The sequence below is a fragment of the Galeopterus variegatus genome, unplaced genomic scaffold (assembly GCF_000696425.1).
Source record: "Galeopterus variegatus unplaced genomic scaffold, G_variegatus-3.0.2 Scaffold438, whole genome shotgun sequence".
Lineage (NCBI taxonomy): Eukaryota > Metazoa > Chordata > Mammalia > Dermoptera > Cynocephalidae > Galeopterus > Galeopterus variegatus.
Window position 1 is genome coordinate 66,540 of NW_007726549.1, and position 22,117 is coordinate 88,656.

General features: G+C 50.2%; 1 protein-coding gene across 1 annotated transcript in view; it reads left to right on the plus strand.

Annotated features, from left to right (window-relative positions):
- Positions 1–14,485: 14,485 nt before the first annotated feature.
- The window catches only part of ANK1 (ankyrin 1, erythrocytic), a 67,633-nt gene continuing 60,001 nt past the window's right edge, over positions 14,486–22,117 (plus strand). The window contains exons 1-7 of the mRNA XM_008568761.1: positions 14,486–14,549; positions 15,039–15,137; positions 15,995–16,180; positions 17,097–17,195; positions 17,797–17,895; positions 18,177–18,275; positions 21,002–21,199. Of these exons, the coding sequence (XP_008566983.1) occupies positions 15,060–15,137; positions 15,995–16,180; positions 17,097–17,195; positions 17,797–17,895; positions 18,177–18,275; positions 21,002–21,199 (759 nt within the window). The 5' untranslated portion in view covers positions 14,486–14,549; positions 15,039–15,059. The remainder of the gene's footprint in view (positions 14,550–15,038; positions 15,138–15,994; positions 16,181–17,096; positions 17,196–17,796; positions 17,896–18,176; positions 18,276–21,001; positions 21,200–22,117) is intronic.

A 22,117-nucleotide genomic window follows, 5' to 3' on the forward strand; every position in this document is an offset into this window, starting at 1 on the left:
CTTCTCTTATTCTGTCTTCCGTGTCCCTAGACAAGACACAGTTTTGCAAAGGAGATGAGGTGTGATTTTCCACCAGGGTTATGGCAGTTGCTTCAACTCTGTCTGGCTTCTGATTCATTAGAAGATCTTCTGATTCAAGATCATATATTTTTGGCAGCCCTTTCCCACCAAGCCATCACTGGGGGGCCGCACACTATCTGGGTTAGGAAGAGGCTGCAGTTGGGACGGCCTGCAGAACACGCTTCTGCCCACCACAGGAGGCGTTCCCTGTCAGCAGGGTTCCATGCGGGGCTCAGGGCTGTTCTCCTGTCATTGTTTCATGGCACTCTGGGTTTCTCATCCTGAATAATCAGTAAAGGCTGCACCTCTTGGGTCCTCTAGAACTAGGACGGGTGGATGTGGTCAGATCTTCACACTGGTTCTGAGTCCCTAGACATGCAGAAGCCATCACATGCCACCCATCCCCCACCACCATAACCAGAGCCCAGAACACCCCACAGCCTCACCAGCTCTCCATCACCACTCCTCTCTACCTTCCATTTTCTGTAAAATTTTCCATTTTTTGTAAAATTCTTAATAGTTTCTAACCTATAGAAAAGTTTTAAGAAGAGTACAAAGAATGTACACATCTCCCTTGCCCACACGCTCTATAACCATTTTATTGCATTCACATGTGCTCTTTTTATCCATCTATCCATTCATCCGTCCATCTACTTATCCAGCCATCCACCTATCTATCCATTCATCTATCCATCCTTTCATCTATCTATCTCTCCATCCATCTGTCCATCAATCCTTCCATCTGTCCATCCATCCATCAATCCATCCATCCACGCATTCTTCTTTCTGTCCATCCATCCACCTATCCGTCCATCCATCCACACATCCATCTATCTACCCATCGACCTATCCATTCAATCATCTATCCATCCATCCATCCATCCATCCATCCATCCATCCATCCATCCACCCACTATCCATCCTTTCATCCATCCATCCATCCATCCATCCACTATCCATCCTTTCATCCATCCATCCATCCATCCACCCACTATCCATGCATCCATCCATCCATCCGTCTATCCATACATCCATTTATGCATTCATCTTTCTATCCATCCATCCATCTCTCCATCTGTTCATCCACCTACCCATCTGTCATCCATCCATTCATTCATCTGTCCATCTATCATCCATCTGTCCATGCATTCACCTATCCATCCATCCATCCTTTCATCTGTCCATCCATCCATGCATTCATCTTTCTTTTCATTCATCCACCCACTCATCCATCCATCCATCCATCCATCCATCCATCCATCTGTCTATCTACAATATAAATCATATATGACATAATTCTCCATCACTCCTAAACATTCCAGTGTGCACCACCCAAGGTAAGGACACCATCTGTCTATCTACAATATAAATCACATATGACATAATTCTCCATCACTCCTAAACATTCCAGTGTGCACCACCCAAGGTAAGGACACTTTCCCATGTAACCATCCTACATGCCTCCCAATAAGGAAATCAACACGGATGCAGCACAGCCATCCAATCCACAGACCCCATTGCAATTTTGTCAACTGTCCCAACAATTTCTTCCTCCCCTCTCCCTCTGTTGTTCTCTCTCCCTCTCTCCTACCCTTTCCTCCTCCCTGCTCTTTCTCCCCACTTCTTCTTTTCTCTCTGTTCTCCCCCACCTTCTCTCTCTTTCTGTTTCTCTATCTCAGGAATCTCTCTGGGAACATACTGAGCATTTAGCTGTCATGTCTCATCAGTCTCCTTTAATCTACAATAGTTCCCCAGTCTTTGCCCATCTCTTGTGCTTTTGACTACAGTCTGTAGTTTGAACCTCAACTGTGTCTTTCTGATGTCTCCTCATGGCCAGACTAAGGCATTGCGTTCTTGACAGGAAGACCGTAGAAATCATGCTCCCTTCCCACCCCTGGTGATGTTAATCTTGATCACTGGGTGAGGTTGCTGTCTGCCACATTTTTCTACTATGAAATCATCAATTTTTCCCTCTGTAGTTGATCAGCATTTTGTTAGGGGAAGAAAATATTCCAAGATAATGCCAATATCTGTTCCTCGTGAAACTTCCAGCCACCATCCTTCGCATCCACGGAGGACTTCTGCCTGTATCAGCCACCACTGTGATGGTTCCAAAGAGTGATTCTCTATTTCCATCATTTCTTCTACATTTATTAGCCAGCAGTCTCCTGAAGGACAAGCTTTTCCCTCTCTCCCATTGGTTTATTTTTTTCATTATTTATTTATGCCTGTTTGGACTCATGGATTCCTATTCTATTTGGCAGGTTTTATCCTGATACTCTCATGGTTTATTTTAATGTTCAAATCTAAATTAGGCCGATAGGGGCCCTTCCGGTAAGTTGGCTTCTTGGTTCTTTGACATGTCCTCACCCTTCTTTGAGCATATCTTCTTTCCGGCACAAGCTGCTCAGGCTCACTGTGTACTGTCCTCACCCTAACCCTGGATTGGCCATTTTTCCAAGGACCTCTGGTTCCTGTTAGTGTCTTTAGACACCAAATCTAGTCATTTGATGCCCACTGCTGCTGGTTGGCATATGTTTGTGGGCATGTGTATATATACATACACATCTATAGCTATTGCTAAATCCACCTACCTATTTTTAAAATGTATTTTTAAAATCAATTAGATCACGCTAATACCTTTAGTTTCAGTCCGACACCTCAGGGTTCTGTCTAGCTTTTCCTCTTCCCGTGTGTGTAAATCCCTTCAGAGAGCGAGAAACCTGCTCTCTCTGATTCCCGTCGTCCTCAACATGTTACTTACCCATCTGCTCAGTGTAACAACCTTCCAGCCACTCCGGGAGCCCCTCCTCTTTCTCAGACCCCAGACACACCACTGCCCATGCCCTGCGGGGCACCCGGGGCACCCTGCTGGTCACTGCCCGGCCTCCTTAGGTGCAACACCTTCCAGCCGAGGGGGGAGGGAAGGAAAAACAAAGAGAGCAGATGATGGGCAAAGCACTCACTTATGTTTTATTTCATTTCTCTTTTGGCTAAAAATTTAATGCAGGTGATTGGAGGAAAGGAATTAAGATTTACATTGCTCTAGTAATTTTTCCTTGCTAGGTGTTTAATTCATTTCCTCATCTATTCAAACGACACTGAAGTCACTCCGTCCTTCCTTTCCCGCATCCCCTCTGCGTCTTTGGTTTCCGTGGTCTTTGCCGTCCTTTCCTCCCTGCCCTTTCTGTCTTTCCCCTCTGTTTCAGGGTTTGGAGTAGGGATAGCAATCATGTCAACTCTGTTTTTCTCTCCATAACCCTGTTCAGAATCTTATTTCCTCCTGTTGCAGGGCTGCAGACTTGCAAATGTATCGTGTTGTGATCTTGTTCCACAAACAGGGACCAATCACAGAGCAAAGCTAAAGGTCACAAAGGTTAAGCTTCTGTAACATGGAATATGTTATCTTATCTGGACAGATATAACAAACTCAGTAGAGAATCCCAATGGAACAGGAGAGTGGGATATTAAATATGAAAGCCTAGGGGTATAATCCTCTACACTGACATCCTTGTCATGGGCAAGATCTTCTGTTTGGTTCTTTCTGACCGCATGGGTAATGGGAGTGTGGGGCCGAGGTAGAATTGCCTACACGTTCCTCTCTCTACCTCTCTGTATTCACTCTGGGTCCTCAGACTTCCTGCCTTCTGGGCCTCTGCTGTTGGGCTGATCATTTCCAGGACTCCAGTCCTTTCTGTCCCTGTTAGAACTTGCCCTGGCCGGTGTGTCCTTGCCTCTGTGCCTGCTCAGTGGCGGGCAGCTAATCTGATAAGCTGCACTGATGACATGGTGATAGGGGTCCATGAAGACAAAGGTCATGCTTCCTGGAAACTAATTCCTACATTAGCCTAAGCGCTCTGCAGGCACACCACTTAGCTCAAAGGGAGGGAGCGAGGGTGGAGATCGCGAGCTTCAGGAAGTGTGAGGTGCGAGGGCCAGGTGGGCCTCGGTGTCCTCAGTCACCAGGCGCAGTCAGTCACAGTGGCTTGAGGCTGCTGCTCCGTGGGGGTCAACGCTGCGAGAAAGGAGGCGTGAGGCCCGCGTGTCCTGTGAGGATGTAGGCATTGGCTTTTGAGGTGTTGTGCGATTTTCAGAGCGATATAGAATCTCCGGACACCAGCGCCTTTCTGTTTGAAATCATTCTCCTGCTCTTGACGGGATAAGAGTTAAATTTCCTATGGCGTGTCTACTGTATTTGTACATTTGGAAATCAGTTAGTACAACTGGGGCAATCAGAGGAGCTAAACAGAGGAATAATTTACTGAGAACAAATGTTCGGAATTGTGTGTTTTGCCAGTGGAATTTCTCACAGTTGGTAGAAGAAAATATTCTAAATTAGATCATTCAGGCTGAATGTGACTTTTTTCCTTCTTCTTAAAAGGGTTAAAGAAAACACAGCCTGGCTGACATCCCCTCCTCTCCCATCCAACAGATTGCTTCTCAGAAGAATACTCTAAATTGACGTTTTACCTGAAAAAAAGCAAAGGCAGATGGAAAATGCTAGGTGTGTGTGCCTGGCATGGATATTTTTGCCAAAAACGAGCCTAAAAAAGGTTGTGTGCTGTTTTAGGACCATGTGGAACAAGACCATCTGGAGCTACGTGGCCTCAGAGGCTCCGTATAGGGAGTGTGTAGGATGTAGAAAGCTTCCAAGAACACTGCTTCCACCCTACCCTTGAGAAAAGGCTGTATAATCTACCAAAGTATAGTTTTCCCTGAGCCCATCAGAGGGCTGAGGTAGCAAGGTAACCAAGTAAACTGAATTCCAGAGGGGAAAGGCCCTCCAAGGAGAGGGCCGCATCACACACAGTTTCAGCTATGGCAGCGTACAGGGAATGGGATGGCTGCCATACAGGCAAAATCTTAGAAACTCAAAGGCCACGTGCAGCCCCGTGTATCTGGTCCCAGCTTTCCTGCACAGATTGCCGTGAGAAGCACTGGAACAGGTCAGGAGACCAGAGAGAGGCTCCCCTGGTGGATAGGTGTGCAGGGGTGAAGGGTGGCATGGAGGCACAGGGGTGGAGGGATGCTGCTAAACTTTGCTTGCTTCCCTAGACTCTTCCTTCATGTGAAGCAAAAACAAACTATCTCACCTTTAGACCATTGAGAAAAATCCATTCTCCTAGGAGAGGAATAGAAACCAACTGCCTCTGTCTCTGGGGGCAGGGTAGAAAACATTCTTGCCGAAGACCCACTGCTGCTGCTGGAAAGCAGAGGCAAAAACTGTGCACTCCTGGAGAGGGGGGAGGCACGGGGCAGGAAACTGTCTTGGGCCCAGGATCCTACACCAATAACAAGCAGAGGTCTGCTACTGCTGGAGGAGAAGCAAGAAACTCCCACCCAAGACCAGTATAGACAAGGCAAGTGTTGCTGCCGCAGAAAAGAGGGGAATGAATGCTAAAAATTAAAATTAAAATTAAAATTAAAAAATTCCACCTTCGAGGTCCAGAGCCTGCCTAAGCCTGAAGCTGGACCAGGCTGAAAGAGAACTTGGCTGCCTGCACCAGCCCAGCAGGTCGTGACAAGGAAGAGCGGACCACTGCTGAGAGAGGGGCAAGAGCATGGAGAAGGAGCCTGTTTGAGAACCAGGCATTCAGGGAAGGTGATGCCGAGAGAGATTAGGAACACAGAAAAACCCTGTGGCACCCCAGCTCCTGCTCAAAGCTCAAGGTAACAGCAGCCCATCTCTAGAGGAATGTGAGGTGGTGTGGCACCGAAGATAGCAGCAAAACCCAAGCCTAGGTCAACTCCTAACTAGCTTGCCTCAGTCTCCCCACCCCACATGAACAGAAGAGGCATGTCCATTTCCAGGCACAGATACTATTTACTTCAGTTTCCACTGCTCTTCTACACATAGTGGCTGGCAGTCAATTAAAAACTGCAACGTAGATACACAAAAGTAAGAAAAAACAAACCATTGTCAAGAGACAAAGCAATCAACAGAACCAGATGCAGAGATCACCTGAATGCTGGAACTATCAGATGGACTTTTAAGTAATTACGATTCATTTCTTTAAAGATCTAGTTGGGAAAGTGGAAACATTCAGGAACAGATGAGGAATTTCAGCAGAGAAATGGAAACTATAAAAAAGAGTACAGTGAAATGCCAATTATTAAAAAACACTTTCTCAGCAAAGAATTTCTTCAACAGGCTCATCAGTAGACTGGACAGCTAAGGAAAGAATCAAAGAACTTTAAGATAAGTCCGTAGGAATTATTCGCATTGGAACAAAATAGAAAAAAAAAAAAAGTGGGGAAACAAAAACAGAACAGAGTCAACTGGTCTAACATACATGTAATTAAAGTCCCAGAAGGATGTGTCTTTAGGAAGAAGAATCTGACAAGCTGGTGTTTTCTCCTGAGAAAGGCCAGTGGTTAAGACGTGGCCACAAGTACATATTGTTTTGCTTCCCAGCTTCTAATTTAGCTGAAGCATTTACTCTCATATTCCTTCACCTACTTCTTGCTTGTCTTCTACATCCTGTTATTTGGGAAAAGAAATATGTGATTCCCTGCCCCACCACCGCCACCTGCTGCAGCACCTGCCTGCCATTTAACATCCAGACGGGTGACCGCGAAGGGTAGAAGGAGCTGCTGAAAAGGTGCAAGGCAAGATTCAGCAGCAACCAACGTCAACTTGGTCTAACTGCAACAGAACACGTGCTTCCTGGCCTCGGAGGGGCAGTAGATCACAGTCCATCTCCGTCTGTACTTACAGCTAAGAACACATAGCTCACATAATTCCCACTTCTCCTCCCCCTTCTCATTTGAGCAACAAAAACATCTGCTTAAAGAAAAAGAAAGTACTAAATATGGCATTTATCTTTGGAACACTATTTTGGATCCTAGAATTGGTCTCCTGTATGGACTAGTTCTGTATCTAAGCATATGAGCATACGAGCTCTTTGGTGGCTACGTGCAGTGGGTTAGTTCCAAGGCACTGAGCAGCTTCAGCTGCCAGGCACTGACTGCCTGGCACTGCTGACCTGACGTCCACCTGATGAGGCTCGTTCCTGGAGAGCACTGGCAGCCAGGGGTCTGGGTGTTTGTGCATCCCTAGCATTCAAACACTTCATGAAGGAAGAGGAGGGTACTTGGTGAGGAGGGCTGGGAGTGCGGCTTCTAAAACTCCAGTGTATAGAATTGAAACTCACACATGCTTCTCTCCTTGCTGTGGTTAATGAACCTGTGTGGCTGGCTGTGTGCAGGCTGGCTCCTCTGCCCGGAAAGGCCTCTGTGATGCTTTTGGGACCCCTTGATGGAGCAATTCCTCCTCTGTGCTGCGCATCATCTTACACATGCCATTGTGGGTGTCTTCTACATGGTTTTGTGTTGACTTTTTGTGCATCTTTTTCCCCCACAAGCTGAGCTCTTCAAGGGAGGGGGCTGTGTGTGTCTGTCGACAGGCAAGGGCAGGCTCCCAGGAAGCGCCTGTCAGATTGGTGAGCTCAGCAAAAGGTGGCAGCAGCGTTTGCTGCAGTCCTGCTCTGTGCAGTTAGTTTTGCATTTCACTCCCAGGCTTCCCTGCACCCCTCTCATCAGCTGTGCCAGACGAATGGGGTTTGGCTCAATGGCTCTGATGAGGACCTCGAATACAGATCACCTCGGGAATAGACTTGGGAGTAACTTAGGTGACTGTGTTGAAAAAGTAAAAATAAAATGAGGAAAAATTGTTAAAAGCCATAAAGAAGAAAGAGATCATTGAACCAGGGCCTCGGATGGAGGGTGCATGAACTACGAGCGATGCAGATCTGCTCAGGTAGCCCCTCTGTGTTGAAGAGCGTCACCTGCTGCCAAGAGGGCAGCTTTGGGCAGGAGGCATGTGACCAAGGGAGGGGAAAGGGACTTCCTGTGGGCCAGGGTAATGAATAAAATCCAAGAGATCAGTAACAGAGTCATGGCCAGATCTGTATGGATTACCGTGACAGCGTTAGCTGTGAGCTTCCTAGTAATCAAAAAAGGGACAATATGCTTTCATCACCTGAAGAGAAGAAACACTAGTTCCTAGGGGAAAAAGAAAACGAAACCTTTTTTCCCCTGGGGAATCCAGGTTGGTTCTGTGTGTGGCTGTACCCCAGGAAGGCTGTGTGACCTCAGCTAAGCACTTGGTTACTCTGGACTTTGCTTCTCAGCTGTAGATGAAAGGGTAGAATTCAGGGATCTCTAGTATCCCTTTCGACTCCAGCATTCTCTGGTCAAACAGTTTATCCAGAATCCCTCCAGATTGAGATCCTGACATGGCTCCAAAGAGCAGGAACCAGCCACCGCAGAGCACTGGAGGTAAATATTAGGTATTTTCCTCCCAGGCTTGCCAACATCCCAGCTTTGCGGCGTTGAGGACCAAGAAATCCTCACAAAGTGACTGTGCTGCCGGAGCGAGCACTAAAACCCCATCAGTCAGCACCAGGCAGCCCTGGCTGCTGCCACCGTGGAGAGGCTCCTGCAGTGAGTGGACCGTGGTGGCTGCTGGCCTGTCACACACACAGCCACAGACACCGCCCGTAACTCCCCAGAGGCACAGATGCCTGCTTTCAGCACCGGGAGCCTTCTAGCAGGGAGAGGAGCTTGTGAGAGGTGCTGTGTGCGGATGAACAAAGACAGCCCTGCTCTGGGAGGGGTGGGGCTCCGCTTGTGCAGACCCTAGGGGAGAATGGCAGGAAAAGCCGCAGGCAGAGGCAAATTGCTTTTAGGTGAATTTGGGAATTTGCACTTTTTGCGAATTGAGAATGTTGTCTCTGTCTTCCACAGCCCCCAGAGCCCTGTCCCAACAGAAAGCCATCTTGCTTCAAGGACATTCTCCCTTTCTGTGATCAGAACTAGCTCTGACCCAGCTTTTATCTGATAAACTCATTCACACTAGGGGGTGAAGAATTCACACAGCTTTGGATGCTGAGTTGAATAGTGTACAAAATCTGCAAGAGGAGGAACTCTCATGGAGATTTGCAGGCATTTGCCCTAGGAAGTATTTGGTGAAGGGGCCCTCCCATTCCCCTCACCCCACAAGGCTGGCTGTATGGATGGGCAAAACTCACTGGCTGTTTGGGGTGCAGGGTGGGCCTGATCTAAATAGGAGATAGGTAAATTCTCCTTGCATCCCCCTGTCTCTTCTTGTCGGCACCCAAGGGACCAGTTCTATCTGTTTCGTTTGAGCCCCGCCCCCCATAGAGAGAGTTGTGTACACCCTGGGTTCTCCCAACTTCGGGAGACTTTCCTCTGCTGGTCCCAGCAAAGCAGTATGACTGATCTGTTAAAGGGTTAATGCATGACTACTCCCAGGTGGATATTTGTGTTTTAATGGGAATCTTCTGAAAATGGTCCGCTGACACAAAGGGAGTGTGGGAACTTCAGGAACCCGGGTGGGGCTGTGGTGAGTCAGGGATCCTAAGTCCACTCCTCCAGAGGAATTGAAATTTCGTTCTGTTATGTTGGAATTATTGGTGGCTCTGTGATGTCAGCTTTTGCCACAAAGTTTCCTGACCTTCAGGCGCAAGGACTGGAGGGCCAGGCAGCGTGAGAGTGGTGTCCAGAACTCAAACTGGCCATGCTCTAAGGACACAGCAGTGGCTTCAGCAGATTTGACTGGAGCTTCAATGAGTCAGTTCTGCTTTGGTGGGTTGATGGTTGGGCCTGGCAACGGTGTTTTGTTTTCTTTTGTTTTTCCTAAAACTTTGTCAGGCAGGCTTCTTTGGTCATACATGAAATGGCAGGATGGCAAGGGCACTATTTTGATACTGATTTTTCTATTGAGGAAATCTTATAGCTGGGTGTTGTTGAGGGTATTTAATGCTCATATGACCTTATTTCAGCATTTATCATCTTATTAAATACATGTCTGTCTTTACAAATGCTTAGGATGCACCAGGGTTACCTCTTTGCTTTTCCTGGTTGCTGCTGTGAAAATCATTAGTCAGGGAATTGAGGCTGTACCATTCATTTCACTTAAGTGGGATGCCTGAAGCCTGGCCAACCTCTGAAGTGCAAGGGCCCCCTGGGTTGTGTGTGAGCTTGTCCAGGGAGGGCTGGTCTTGCCGTCCCCCTTTCCTCCTTCCCTGCTCTCTGTCCCCTGATGCTGCCACACAGGAGGTGCTGAGGGGGCTGCGCTGGATCTGCTTTGTGCCTGTTCTGGCCACTTAGGGCCCCCCATCGTTCCTTGCTGCTCTCCACATCTCGCGGCTGGGCAGGGGCCTCACTGCAGCCACTTGCGACAGCAGAATGCTCAGTCCAGCTAACCAGCCCTCCCTGCTCTGCTCTTTCCAGAATGGGCTGAACGGCTTGCACCTGGCCTCTAAAGAAGGCCATGTCAAAATGGTGGTTGAACTTCTGCACAAAGAGATCATTCTAGAAACGACAACCAAGGTATGTCTCATAGGGAGTGGGGGAGCTTTTCGCTGACAATTCAAGTTTGTGGGTCCCTCATGTACTGTCCCAAACCCTGGCTTAGAAACCCAGGCGTGTTTCTGAATTTCTCTTACCTTCCAATCACTTCTAGTTCTCTGAATCCCTGAAGCACCTGGCAGCACGGGACCCTATTTCCAGAAAGAATCAGTGAGCCTTTATTTTATTCTCACCACTAGATTATACATCTCAACAACACCAGCAACTTGTTTTCTGGTGGCTTCATATTTTCTCCTGGGCTGGGAGCACAGCAAGCACAGCCTGGGTTCAGATCCTGGCTGACGTAGCCCACGCTCTGGGACCTCGGGCAAGTTACTCAGCCACTGTCAGGCCTCAGTCTCCTCATCCGCAAATGGGATTATAGCACTTGGTTGCAAGACCAATATGAAAATTAAGTGAGATAATGTATATAAAGTGTCTGGCACGTATGAACCAGTAAGCACTAGTGACCAGGTTGTTATGGAGGGCCGAAGAAGATAGTCTGATTTCTCCTTCTCCAGCAGGTCTTCCTTGTTCCGCCCTAAACTTATTTCTTCTTTTTACTAATTTCCTAGAGCAGCATTTTCTTTAAGAGGAGGCATCTGGCATACACTACTCACAGCAATGTGTCTCTGCCCATATCAGTAGATTATAAACACCAGTGACTTAAGTGCACATGAAATTGACACATCCAAAGATTGCAAAGGAAGCTTCATCTCTTACATGCATGCATCTTATTTGTTAAACAGGATGCACTCAGCAGTTAGACACAAAACTAAACAGAAAATCATCTCCATTTGCTAACTCAAGTACTGCTTCCTTGATTCTCCTTTTCTCAGATGAATTTCTTCTCCCCTTTGTTACTTTGCTGTGTTTTTCTCCTTGAGTCTCCCCCATCCTCACATTTTCCATTTGTTATTGGTTGAGTATGGCCTCACACACAGCCCCAATTTCATTTCCACGCAGCAAACATTCTGCCGCCGCTCAAGCAGAGAGCACAGGAGAACAACGTGTAGAGAACGGGTACAATTTATGGTTGCGAAGTGAACTACCACAATGTTATGAAGGTGGAATCATCTCTTGGGATGAATTCTGTAATTTTCATGTCGTTTCCTGAATATGAAAAGATGCACTCACTGGTGAAGTAAGCTGAGTTGCTCTTTCGGACTGGATATGGGGCATTTTTCCTAACTCTATGGCCAACACTAGTTGTCCCCGTCTGCCCCTCCTATGGATGGGGGATGCAGTTGGTTCCGTCTCAGGCCCTCACATAGCTGGCTGCAGGCAGCGAGCCTCTGACAGCTCCCTGTGGCCAGAGCGGCTGCTCCCACCGGCACTCGCCCACACCCCTCCGGGCTGCAAAGACATAGTGCTTCAGCATTTTTCTCCTTCCGAATTTCCCTTTTTGATTGCTATTTTGCAAGTGAGCACTTGGTGTGTCTTCTTTATTTATACATTTTTATCATCCAGTGTGGTTTCAGAATGCCATAAACAGGGAGGGGAAAAAAAAGGTGAAACTGAAACCATGAGCCAAGGAACAGTCAGTCACAACAGACTGGGGAGTTGTAATGGGTCCCCAAGCATGAAAAAGTCTTTTAAAAAGTAAAAAGCCCAAACCAATATAGGTTCCCAAACTGCTTAGAAATTTTAGTAGCATAAAACAAATGCATTCTGTCCCCCATCCTCCCATCCCCACTCCTTAGAGGCCAGAGCTCAGCACCTAAGCTGTTAATGCCCAGAGAAAGCTTTCATCCCCATCCAAGAAAAGCCTTCTCCCTCACTTGGGGTCCCCCACCCCTCTCCACTCGCACCTGTGCAGCGTCCTCCCTTCTGTGAGCTCTGTGAGTTCCTGGAAATGGAGAAATTGGGTATTTGTGGATGGAAATATAGCTAAGTAGTTTTTCCTGCTCCTTCAAGGCATGTTTCTTCATGCTGAGGGAGAGGCAGAGAAAACAGAGGCTCATAGCCCCTCTGCGTGCAACTCCCCCACCCAGGGCCTTCCTCCTGAGCCTTGCGACTGTGTGTGTGTGCATATGTGTGTGTGTGTGTGCAGGGGCAGGGGTCCATTCCAGTCTCTTCCCTTGCACTTATTCCTCCCACTGCTTCCCTCAGCCCAGTGGCACAAACCAAGATCCACAGCCAGGGTCCCACATCTGACCAGCTCCCCAAGTGGAGGGGCCTTCCCCTCCTCCCATGGATAAAGAAGGCTCCTGTGTCGGTTGATCTCAGGCAGAGTCACATGGGAAGAAACACTCCACATAAGCCTCCTTGAGGGCAAGGGACCTGAGTCTCAGCTGCCTCTGTACCTCTGTGCCTAGCCCAGGCCTGACACACAAGTGCTCAGTAAGTGCAACCGGTGATTGGACGGACACAGAATGCCTCCTGCTTCACATGGGAGACCGGGAACTCCACTAGGAGCTGAATCCTGGATTCTAGAGAAGTTTCTGGTGCCAGCAGTACTGCTCCACTTCGTACAGCAAGTGAATTGGAGCCAAATGCCAAAGGCTCTAACGTAGGCTCTTTAGATTTCCATGAAAAATTACTAATTAGCATCTGTACATTCATTTTGGCATTTACCCTCTGATGGGTATCTGAGGAAGAACCCTCATGTTTATCAAATAGGACTAAGGGAGAGGTCAAAAAGACAGCCTCAGGAGGCAGCAGACAGGAAACTCCTGCCTGATACGGGCTTTGGCATTTGAGGCACCCAACAAAGTCCGAGAAACAAAGACCCGAGCTCCTTCCAGCCCACAGGGTGCCCAGAGGGGCTGCCTTGTCCCCCAGCAACACACAGGGTGCAGGGCTGGGAGGCTGTAGAGCTTGGTGCCCCCTGCGCAGTTCCGCCTCAGTGTCAGATGGCCACAGGGTAAGGACTGAGTTTTTCAGTTCTTAAGTCTCCTGAGGTGGATTAAGTGTTTATGTAGTTTAGTAAAAAACCATATCCTGTCTGAACTATGAAAACTGAGGTCATTTGAGATCCCTGCTTCTTCAGTGACACAGAGACTGAGGGCACAGCTGTGGCCCTACTCTCTCCACCCACCCTGTGTGGCAGAAGTGTCGAGGGGAGTCTGCCCCCGACTCTCTCTAAGTGGGGTCCCCCCTTGGAGGCAGTGCTGGCATTGGGGCTGGGACTCCCAGAGGACGAGGAACCTGGCAGGAGAGACAGCCAGCTGGGGACGTCAGTGTCCTGGACGCAGACGAAGGCTGCCAACCTAGAACCCCATCTGTGAATTGTCATTAAACATGCAGGAGGAATCCAGACAAGAAAGCTGCACGTAGAACTCGCGCTCTGGGAACCTGCCCTGCTTCCTGTCTCAGTTCCTGGTCCTCACCTTCAAAGAGTCTCACCACTGTGTGCCTCGTTTTCTCTGCTGTTTATTCCCTCTGGCTTTTCTTGCCTCTCTTATTTAGTGAAAACCTGCTCATTATGTTTTACTTTTTAATATTTAGAATTTTCTTTCTTTGCATTTTCCTTTGCCAGACTTTATTCTCTCTATTTCCCTGCATTTATTTGCATATTTTTGTTCTCTTCCCCACATGTGTCATAAACATCCATCCTCCCCTTTGCTTTTCTAGGGACACTGTACTCGCGCCCTCTGTCACCTGTGGGGGTCCCTGGGACAGCATGCAGGGAGTCAAGCCTGGGCGTCCGCTGGCCACATTCCCCAATGCTGCTGGCCTTGCTGTGGGCTCCGGCTGTCCTGTGGGGTCATGGGTTGACGCCAGCCCTGTTGGCCATGACAGGACACAGAGCTGGCAGGCCGCAGTTAGCGTTGACAAGTCGTGCATGTGCCTTTGTGTGTTTCATTCAGCATCATTTTTCACAGAAACTGGAGGAGTTTTCCTCTTTGTGTTTTCAACACTGTTTCAACCTGTGTGACAGGTCAGGCACACACGTTTTCTACCCCTTTGGGCCATAAAGAAGGCTGCGGGCCCCCAGCCAGGCCCCTCCTTCCCTGCCCTGGCGGGTCACTCCCGCAGGCCTGGGTGAAACCTCCCTGCCCCGTGTGTTTCAGAAAGGGAACACAGCGCTGCACATCGCCGCCCTGGCCGGCCAGGACGAGGTGGTCCGCGAGCTGGTGCACTATGGCGCCAACGTCAACGCGCAGTCACAGGTAAGGGCCCTCGGGCCTCGGCGCGGCCTTTCTTCCCCGGCGCTCTTTCCTGCTTTGCCCTGGACACGCCATGGCTGGGCCTGGATTTCCTGGTGTCACATCTCCCAGCAGGATGAAGGCGCCCTCCCCATGCTCATGTGCTTAGGTACACATTCTCAGCATGCACCATCTCTGTTCAGTAAACCTGCAAATAATATAGTCAGTTATGGGGGCTGCAGGCCTGGGGGGCTGATGAAGAAGGCAGTAAAATAGAGCGGGAGTGGCAGAGCCAAAGAGGCTGACCAATGGGGAGAGCCGTCCCCACCCTGTGGCCTTTTGCAGTATTCCTGACATGCCAGTTCAAAGTGACAGTGAGTGTTCACAGGTGGGCTGTTGCCAGGGGGCTCGGTCGAAATGGGATGAAGAGAGAGCCGTTGAGATTTTGCACTGGTTTTAGCGTCTCTATCCCCATTGTGGGTGGATTCAACAGCTCCCTCTCTTGATTTACAGAAAGGCTTTACACCCCTGTACATGGCAGCACAAGAGAATCACTTGGAAGTGGTGAAGTTCTTACTGGAAAATGGAGCGAATCAGAATGTGGCCACAGAGGTAAGTGCCCAGGAGGATGCACCCAGGAAGCCTCCGCTGCAGCCTGCTGAGTGCTCCTTCACACACTGCACTCGTCCTGGCTGCTGGGGACTCTGCGAGGGCATAAGAGACAAAGTCATAGGTCCTGAGGAGCGCTCAGACACACACCAAAGAAGTGACATCAGACCCAGCAGTGTCACCCCTGTAACCAGCACTTAAGGCTGGATGGGGGGTGGTTGACAGGTCTGCCTTGGGCCACAATGAGAAAGGCTCTTGCCATGAACCCACTCTGTACCCTTGGGCAAGTCCCATTAGCTCTGATCCTGAGTTTTGATATGGGTGACATGATGACAGGACTTGGTTATTGCTGTGGGCATGGGGTCCCGTGCCTCTCAGCACATGACTGAGGAGACTCATCACAGTGGCTCCTGGTCACATATCGGCCTAGCTTGGTTTCTAGCATGCTGGGTGTTCAGTAATATTCTGCCATCTTCCAGGCACTGCCCTGACAGCAGTAGATGGGGTGGAGGCGGGAAGGCAAAGAATCGAAGAGCACTGAGAAGTTTCTCAGAGCACAGAGACTTGTAAGTCAAATTGTAAAGGAAAACTAAGTAAGTGCTGAAGAAAAATCACCACAGGCTCTGTGGGGGGGCAGAGAAGGAAGTGGGGTCAGGAAAGGCTTCGAGGAGGATGTGGCATTTAAGCTGATCTTGGAGGACACAAGGACTTTGAAGAGCAGAGGACTGGAGGAAGGTCATTTCAGGCTGGGGACTGTCATGCATAGGAGCCCCGAGGCATGAGGGTGCATGTCCTGTCCTGAGGACAGCAAGTGGTCAGAGAGAGTTGGAGCAAACCCCTGTCCCCTCCCCTCTGGCCAGGATGGCTTCACCCCTCTGGCCGTGGCTCTGCAGCAGGGCCATGAGAATGTGGTGGCCCACCTCATCAACTACGGGACGAAAGGCAAGGTGCGCCTCCCAGCGCTGCACATTGCGGCTCGCAATGACGACACCCGGACAGCCGCCGTGCTTCTGCAGAATGACCCCAACCCAGACGTACTTTCCAAGGTGAGGGCAGCCTGACAGGGCCCAGGAGTGATCTGGCCGGGACCCTGGTGGCTGACGGGCTGCAGAGGCACCATTGAGTCCAGCAGTTTCTGCACAGAGCCACAGTGGACAGCCTCCCTACATCCCTGCTGAACGCTGGGAAAAGCATTCTTGGTGTGGAGCAGGGGAGGGGCCTTGTGCTCCAGGTCACCCGGAAAAGTGTCCAGGCAGGGTGGGTGGTTCTCCGTCCAGAGTAAACTCTGGAATCTGGAGGTAATGCTCTGAACTTTCAGCCCATCTTCCCCTGGGTGCCCCAGTGGAGAGAGGAGGTGTCCCCATGCGTGGTGAGGCTGGAATGTGGAGACTGGGTTCCCCAGAGGCCGGATGGCCCGTCACCTGGGCATGCTGCAGGAGGTTTTCAGGCTCTGCCGATCCACTGTCTGAATGTGTGGGCTCTTCCCCTTCCGTGAGAACAGATTTCACAGGGTTATTCACATAGCCCCCCCACACTCCCACGCCCCACAGCCACTGAGTTTTGCCCAGAAAGTCTGGCTGGAGCGAGGCGTGGTCTGAGTTATGGAACAGAGTGATGACAGTGGCCCGCCAAGGGTCAGAGGCCTGCCTCTGCTGCAGGGCGTGACCCACCTGAGCATTGAGATCTGAGCCCTGACACTTCGTTAGTTAGTGTATCTTTGTGGGTAACTGTCCAGTGAACTGGTCTGTGGGGTTAGAGGGGTCCTGGTCTGTGTTTGTCCACATGAGCCATCGGGGTGCTTTCAGGCTCTTGAACCTGACGTGCCACAGAAATCCAGCACAATCTCCTCTGTGCATAGGGTCCTCTGGCCCGCAGGCTTTTTCAGAACCCCTGGGCTGGTTCTGAGAGAGAAATGTTAGTAGGTCACGTGTGATGAGTTCTCTCACCTCTGTTGTGCCCCAGACGGGATTCACCCCTCTCCACATCGCAGCTCACTACGAGAACCTCAACGTGGCCCAGCTGCTCCTCAACAGGGGGGCGAGTGTCAACTTCACACCGCAGGTAACCACAGGGTCCAGGCTCTCACCCCTCACCTTAGTGCCGCGGGTTCCACCCACACGACAGACTGCCTGTGGGCAAAGCAGCCCTGTGTCTGCTGGGGCTCCTTGCTGGCAGGTTTCCAGTCACCAGCCCTCAGTCTCCACCTGCCTTGTTTTGAGAAAACTGAACTACATTTGCCCATTTTATTTCATTTTTTTTTTTAAAGATGACCAATAAGAGGATCATAACCCTTGACTTGGTGTTGTCAGCACCATGCTCTCCCGAGTGAGCCACGGGCCGGCCCTACATATGCCCATTTTAGAGGGGGGAAACCTGGAGGGCAGGGGATGGTTTTCATATACCTGGCCCTCTTCCCTCTGCTCCGTGGACTCTGGGAGACCTGGGTTTGGCCAGCTAGGTGGGGTGAAGCACCTTGCCACCAGGTCCTTGCAGGTTTTTTGAAATCTTTCTCAGGCGAGGACTGCCACATTGTGGGCTCAAAGTGGCTGCTGGGCTGCACTGCCACTGGGTTGGGGTGGGGTGGAGGCCTGGGGATGGTGCACTGATGCCATGGAGAGTGCAGGAAGGCCACCCTGACTGCTCCATGCTTCCTCCCCTCCAGAATGGCATCACGCCACTGCACATCGCCTCCCGCAGGGGCAACGTGATCATGGTGCGGCTCCTGCTGGACCGGGGGGCCCAGATAGAGACGAGGACCAAGGTGGGTGCTGGCAAATGCCATGGCCAGTCCAGGGCAGGGAGCTCTGCCCCCAGGAGGCTCACCTGCAGTGGGGGCTCCTGGCAACGCAGTTAGTGATGTGCCACCGGCCTCCCAGAGCACCTGCGGCAGTAGCCGGGATGCAGCAGAGATGGCAATAGGACTGTACTGACGTCCAGCTTGTCCTGAGGCGTCAGCACATCTGTGGCTGGGGTGCTGCTGCAGGCAGGCAGCCTCTCACAAGTGTCTTTTGGGCTTCCTGTTTTTGACTCTGTCTTTCAAAGGACGAATTGACACCTCTCCACTGTGCAGCTCGGAATGGGCACGTGCGAATCTCAGAGATCCTGCTGGACCACGGGGCACCCATCCAAGCCAAAACCAAGGTGCGTGCCTCTTGGGAGGAGCATCTTTTAGGCAGGGCTCCAGGTCAGAAACCTGGGATGAAATCCCATTTCTAGAAAATAGAGATGCTAATACTACTAATGAGACAGGGTGTGACTTATACTACAGTGCCTGTCGTATAGGAGGCCCTTGGTGGAGCTTTAATTATCTAGATTGGGGTCAGCAAACTTCTTATCTAAAGGACAAGGTATTAAATATTTTTAGGCTCCGCAGGCTGTGGTCTCTGTGGCAATGATTAAACTCTGCCAGTGGAGGGGGAAAGCAGCCATGAGCAATATGCAAATATATGCAGCCGTCTTTCAATAGAACTTGATTGACAAACAAAGGCAACAGGCCAGATTGGGCCCACAGGCCCAATTAGCGTTCTAGATCAGTCCCTGCCTCTTTCATCCTAGCTGCAGAAGACAGGAACCCAGTACTCTAAGAAGCCATCACAGCCTGGGCCAGACTTGAGAGAAGTTAGAAGGAAAACAAAATAGTCCTCAGGCTCTCTCAGAGGCTGGAGCAGAGGCCCACCCCAATTCTGACTTGAGGACTCCAGTCTCCTGGGGCTAGCGCGGTTGACCACACAGAGCTGCCTGTACCCCTCTGGGCCCTCTGCCCCGTCCTTTGGGCCACTCAGGAGGTTTTCTGTGAGCAGTTCTCTGTTCTAAAATTGCAGAATAGTCTACAGCTATGAAAGCCAGTTTATTCCCTGACAAGTTATAGTGTGAGTGTTCCGCAGAGTCATCTTTAATTGGGGTTGTGATTCATAGTACCCAAGCTGGCCCGTGTGTGTGTGTGTGTGTGTGTGTGTGTGTGTGTGTGTGTGTGTGTGTGTGTGTGTGTCTCTCCCCCCCCCCCCTTGGGTGAAGATATCCTCCTCTATGAAACCAGTTTCTCTCTCAGTTAACCCTCCTTCCACGGCTGCTTTGCTGTGATTTTGAGCATGTCTCTTTCTCTGTGCTTCAGTTTCCCGTGTGGAGAGCTCCACCCCTCTCTCTTAGGATTCCTGGAGTGATCGCATGAGATAATGTCTTTGAAAGTACCTGTAAAAGTAAAAATCTTCAGATAAATAAAAGTAGAATTGCTACTACCAATTATATTACCAGGTCAGGAGAATCTCAACAGTTTTTCACAGAAGCCCTGTATTTAAACTTATATAAATGTTCATAAGTTATTAAAGATTTTATATTATCCGGATTATTAGAGTGGGGCTAAAACAGGTGTTGATGAAAATTGTTTACTGAGAACTTCTGACTTTTTAATTGGGAACTATAGTAAGACCTTTCTAAAATGCAGTAAGTGTATTTAACTCTATTAGTCTGCTTGGGCTGTCATAATAAAGCACCACAGACTTGGGGAGTGGGGGTTGTTAAACAACAGAGATTCGTCTCACAGCTCAGGGAACAGGGAGGCCAAGGTCAGCGTGTCAACAGAGTCAGATTGTCCTGAGGACTAGGAGGCAGCCTCTGCTCTAGGCCCCCTGGCGTCTGGGGTTGCTGGCAGTCCTAGGCATCCCTTGGCTTGTAGAAACATCACCCGGATCTCTGCCTTCATGTTCCCATGGCGTTTTCCCTCTGTGCTGTGTCCAAACCAGTCCTACTAGATCAGGATCCACACCACTGCCTTGTCTTAGCTAATTACATCTGCAAAGATCCTGTTTTCAAAGAAGGTCACATTCTGAGGTCCTGGGTTGGGACTTCAGCATGTGGATGTTGAGGTGACACCCTTCAACCCGTAACACTAATGTTAGCTCTTGCACCCTGATCCTGCTTCTCCCTTGAGGATGGTCATGGCTTCCTGAAAGCCAAGGCTCAGCGCCTGCCTCTCAGCCCAGCTGCACTCCCCGTCGCACTTTAACTGCATGGAAGTCCTGAATTCCTCCGCACCGCTCCCTTCACTGGGATGTTCTTCCATTTGGTCTTCCTGGTGAACTTCCTTCACCTCCTTTCAAGTCCTAGCTCAGGGATCACCTCCTCCAGGAAGCCCCCTGCCCTGCCCTCCCCATGGATGGCAGCAGTGCGTCCTCCTACAAGCTCCCTTAGGCAGGGGTTATGTCTGTTCTCTTCTGTTTCCCCAGAGCTTAACCCATACCAGGTGCACAGTAATCACTTAGTAAATATTTGTTGAATTAATGTCTGAATGAATGAGTGATTCTCCTCTACCTTTAATGTTTTTTTAAATAAATTGCTGTCTGATAAACAATGAGAATTCTTAACAGGTTTTTTTAACTGAAGTTTGTTTGTTACAGGCAAAGAATAGAGGGATTTAGATGCAGGTTCTATTTTATCATCATCCATTCACTCAGAACCACCTCATGTAAAGACCACTATGTGCACGTACTGGGCATTGAGGGGCATTTAAGAAATATCGGCACAGTCTGCTCTTAAGCTTATAAATTAGGAGAAAAGATAACACACACTGAGAAGTTCACCATGAATGTAATTCAGCACATGTAAGAAGGTCCGAGTGAGTGGTGCGGGGAAGGAAAGCCCACAGGAGTCTAGGCTGGTCAGGGAAGGCTTCATGGAAGAGGAGGCCTGGCTAGGAGGCTCTGAGGATTCAGCTAGAAGGAAAGGAGAGTGGCTGTGGGCAGAGACCCACGAGAGCCTGGGGGCCAGAATGAACCAAGCTCACTCAGGAGCCACGTGGAAGCATCATGTGGGGACTTCTGTGTTCTTCCCCGGAAGGCTTTGTGACCACTTGTTTCCATCTCTTCACCCAGAATGGCTTGTCCCCAATTCACATGGCGGCTCAGGGAGACCACCTTGACTGTGTCCGGCTTCTATTGCAATACAACGCCGAGATAGACGACATCACCCTGGACCACCTGACCCCGCTGCACGTGGCAGCCCACTGTGGCCACCACAGGGTGGCCAAGGTCCTTTTGGACAAAGGGGCCAAACCAAACTCCAGAGCCCTGGTGAGTGGGAGGCCACTGGAGAAGTTGCCAGTGGGGCAAGAGGCAGGAGGCGGGGCAGAGCCACAGGCTGCGCCTCGGAGGCAGGGCAGCAGCAGGTGCCGGAGCCCCTCCTGCACTTCAGGGGCTCGCCACACAGGCCTGCAGGGCCCAGGAGGCAGCAATGTGCGCACAGGCTAGGGACGTAGCATATGCTTGTCCCTCACTCCCCACTCCACATCCAGTGGGTGTCACCTGAGATATCCGGTGACTGCAGCCCCGCTAGCAGTCCGAGGTCAGGGGTAGTCTAGTGAGTGGCTGAGCCAAGCACTTCCTCTGCAGATGGGCTTGCAGTTTTCATGGTGCTTCAGCAGAGACAAGTGAAGGCATAGAGCACACTCCTGGGGCCTTGGGTCCTCCCCTCTTCTCTAGGCTGGGCCCCCAGTGTGGCCCAGGCATCAGGCGTAGCTTTGCACAGAGCCCCCCTGTGCCCAGTGTCTCCCCCGGCCCATTCCCAGAGAAGAACTGGGGGCAGCTTGCTTTAAGTGCCGACCACATGCCGCACACCATTCTAGGGTAGCTGGGGCTTCTTAACCTTGGGACTGTTGACAATTGGGGTGGATGTTTGTCGTTCAGTGCATCGTAGAGTGTTCAGCATCATTCCTGGCCTCCACCCACTAGGTGCTCATAGCTCTCCTGCCCTAGTTGTGATGATCAAAAACACTTCCAGGGGGCCGTCCCCGTGGCTCACTCGGCAGAGTGCGGTGCTGGGAGCACCGAGGCCGTGGGTTCGGATCCTATATAGGGATGGCCGGTGCGCTCACTGGCTGTGTGTGGTGCAGACCACACCATGCCAAGGGTTGCAATCCCTTTACCGGTCAGAACCAAAAAAAAACCACTTCCAGACATTGCCATGTGTGTTGGTGGTGGGGGCAGGGGGCA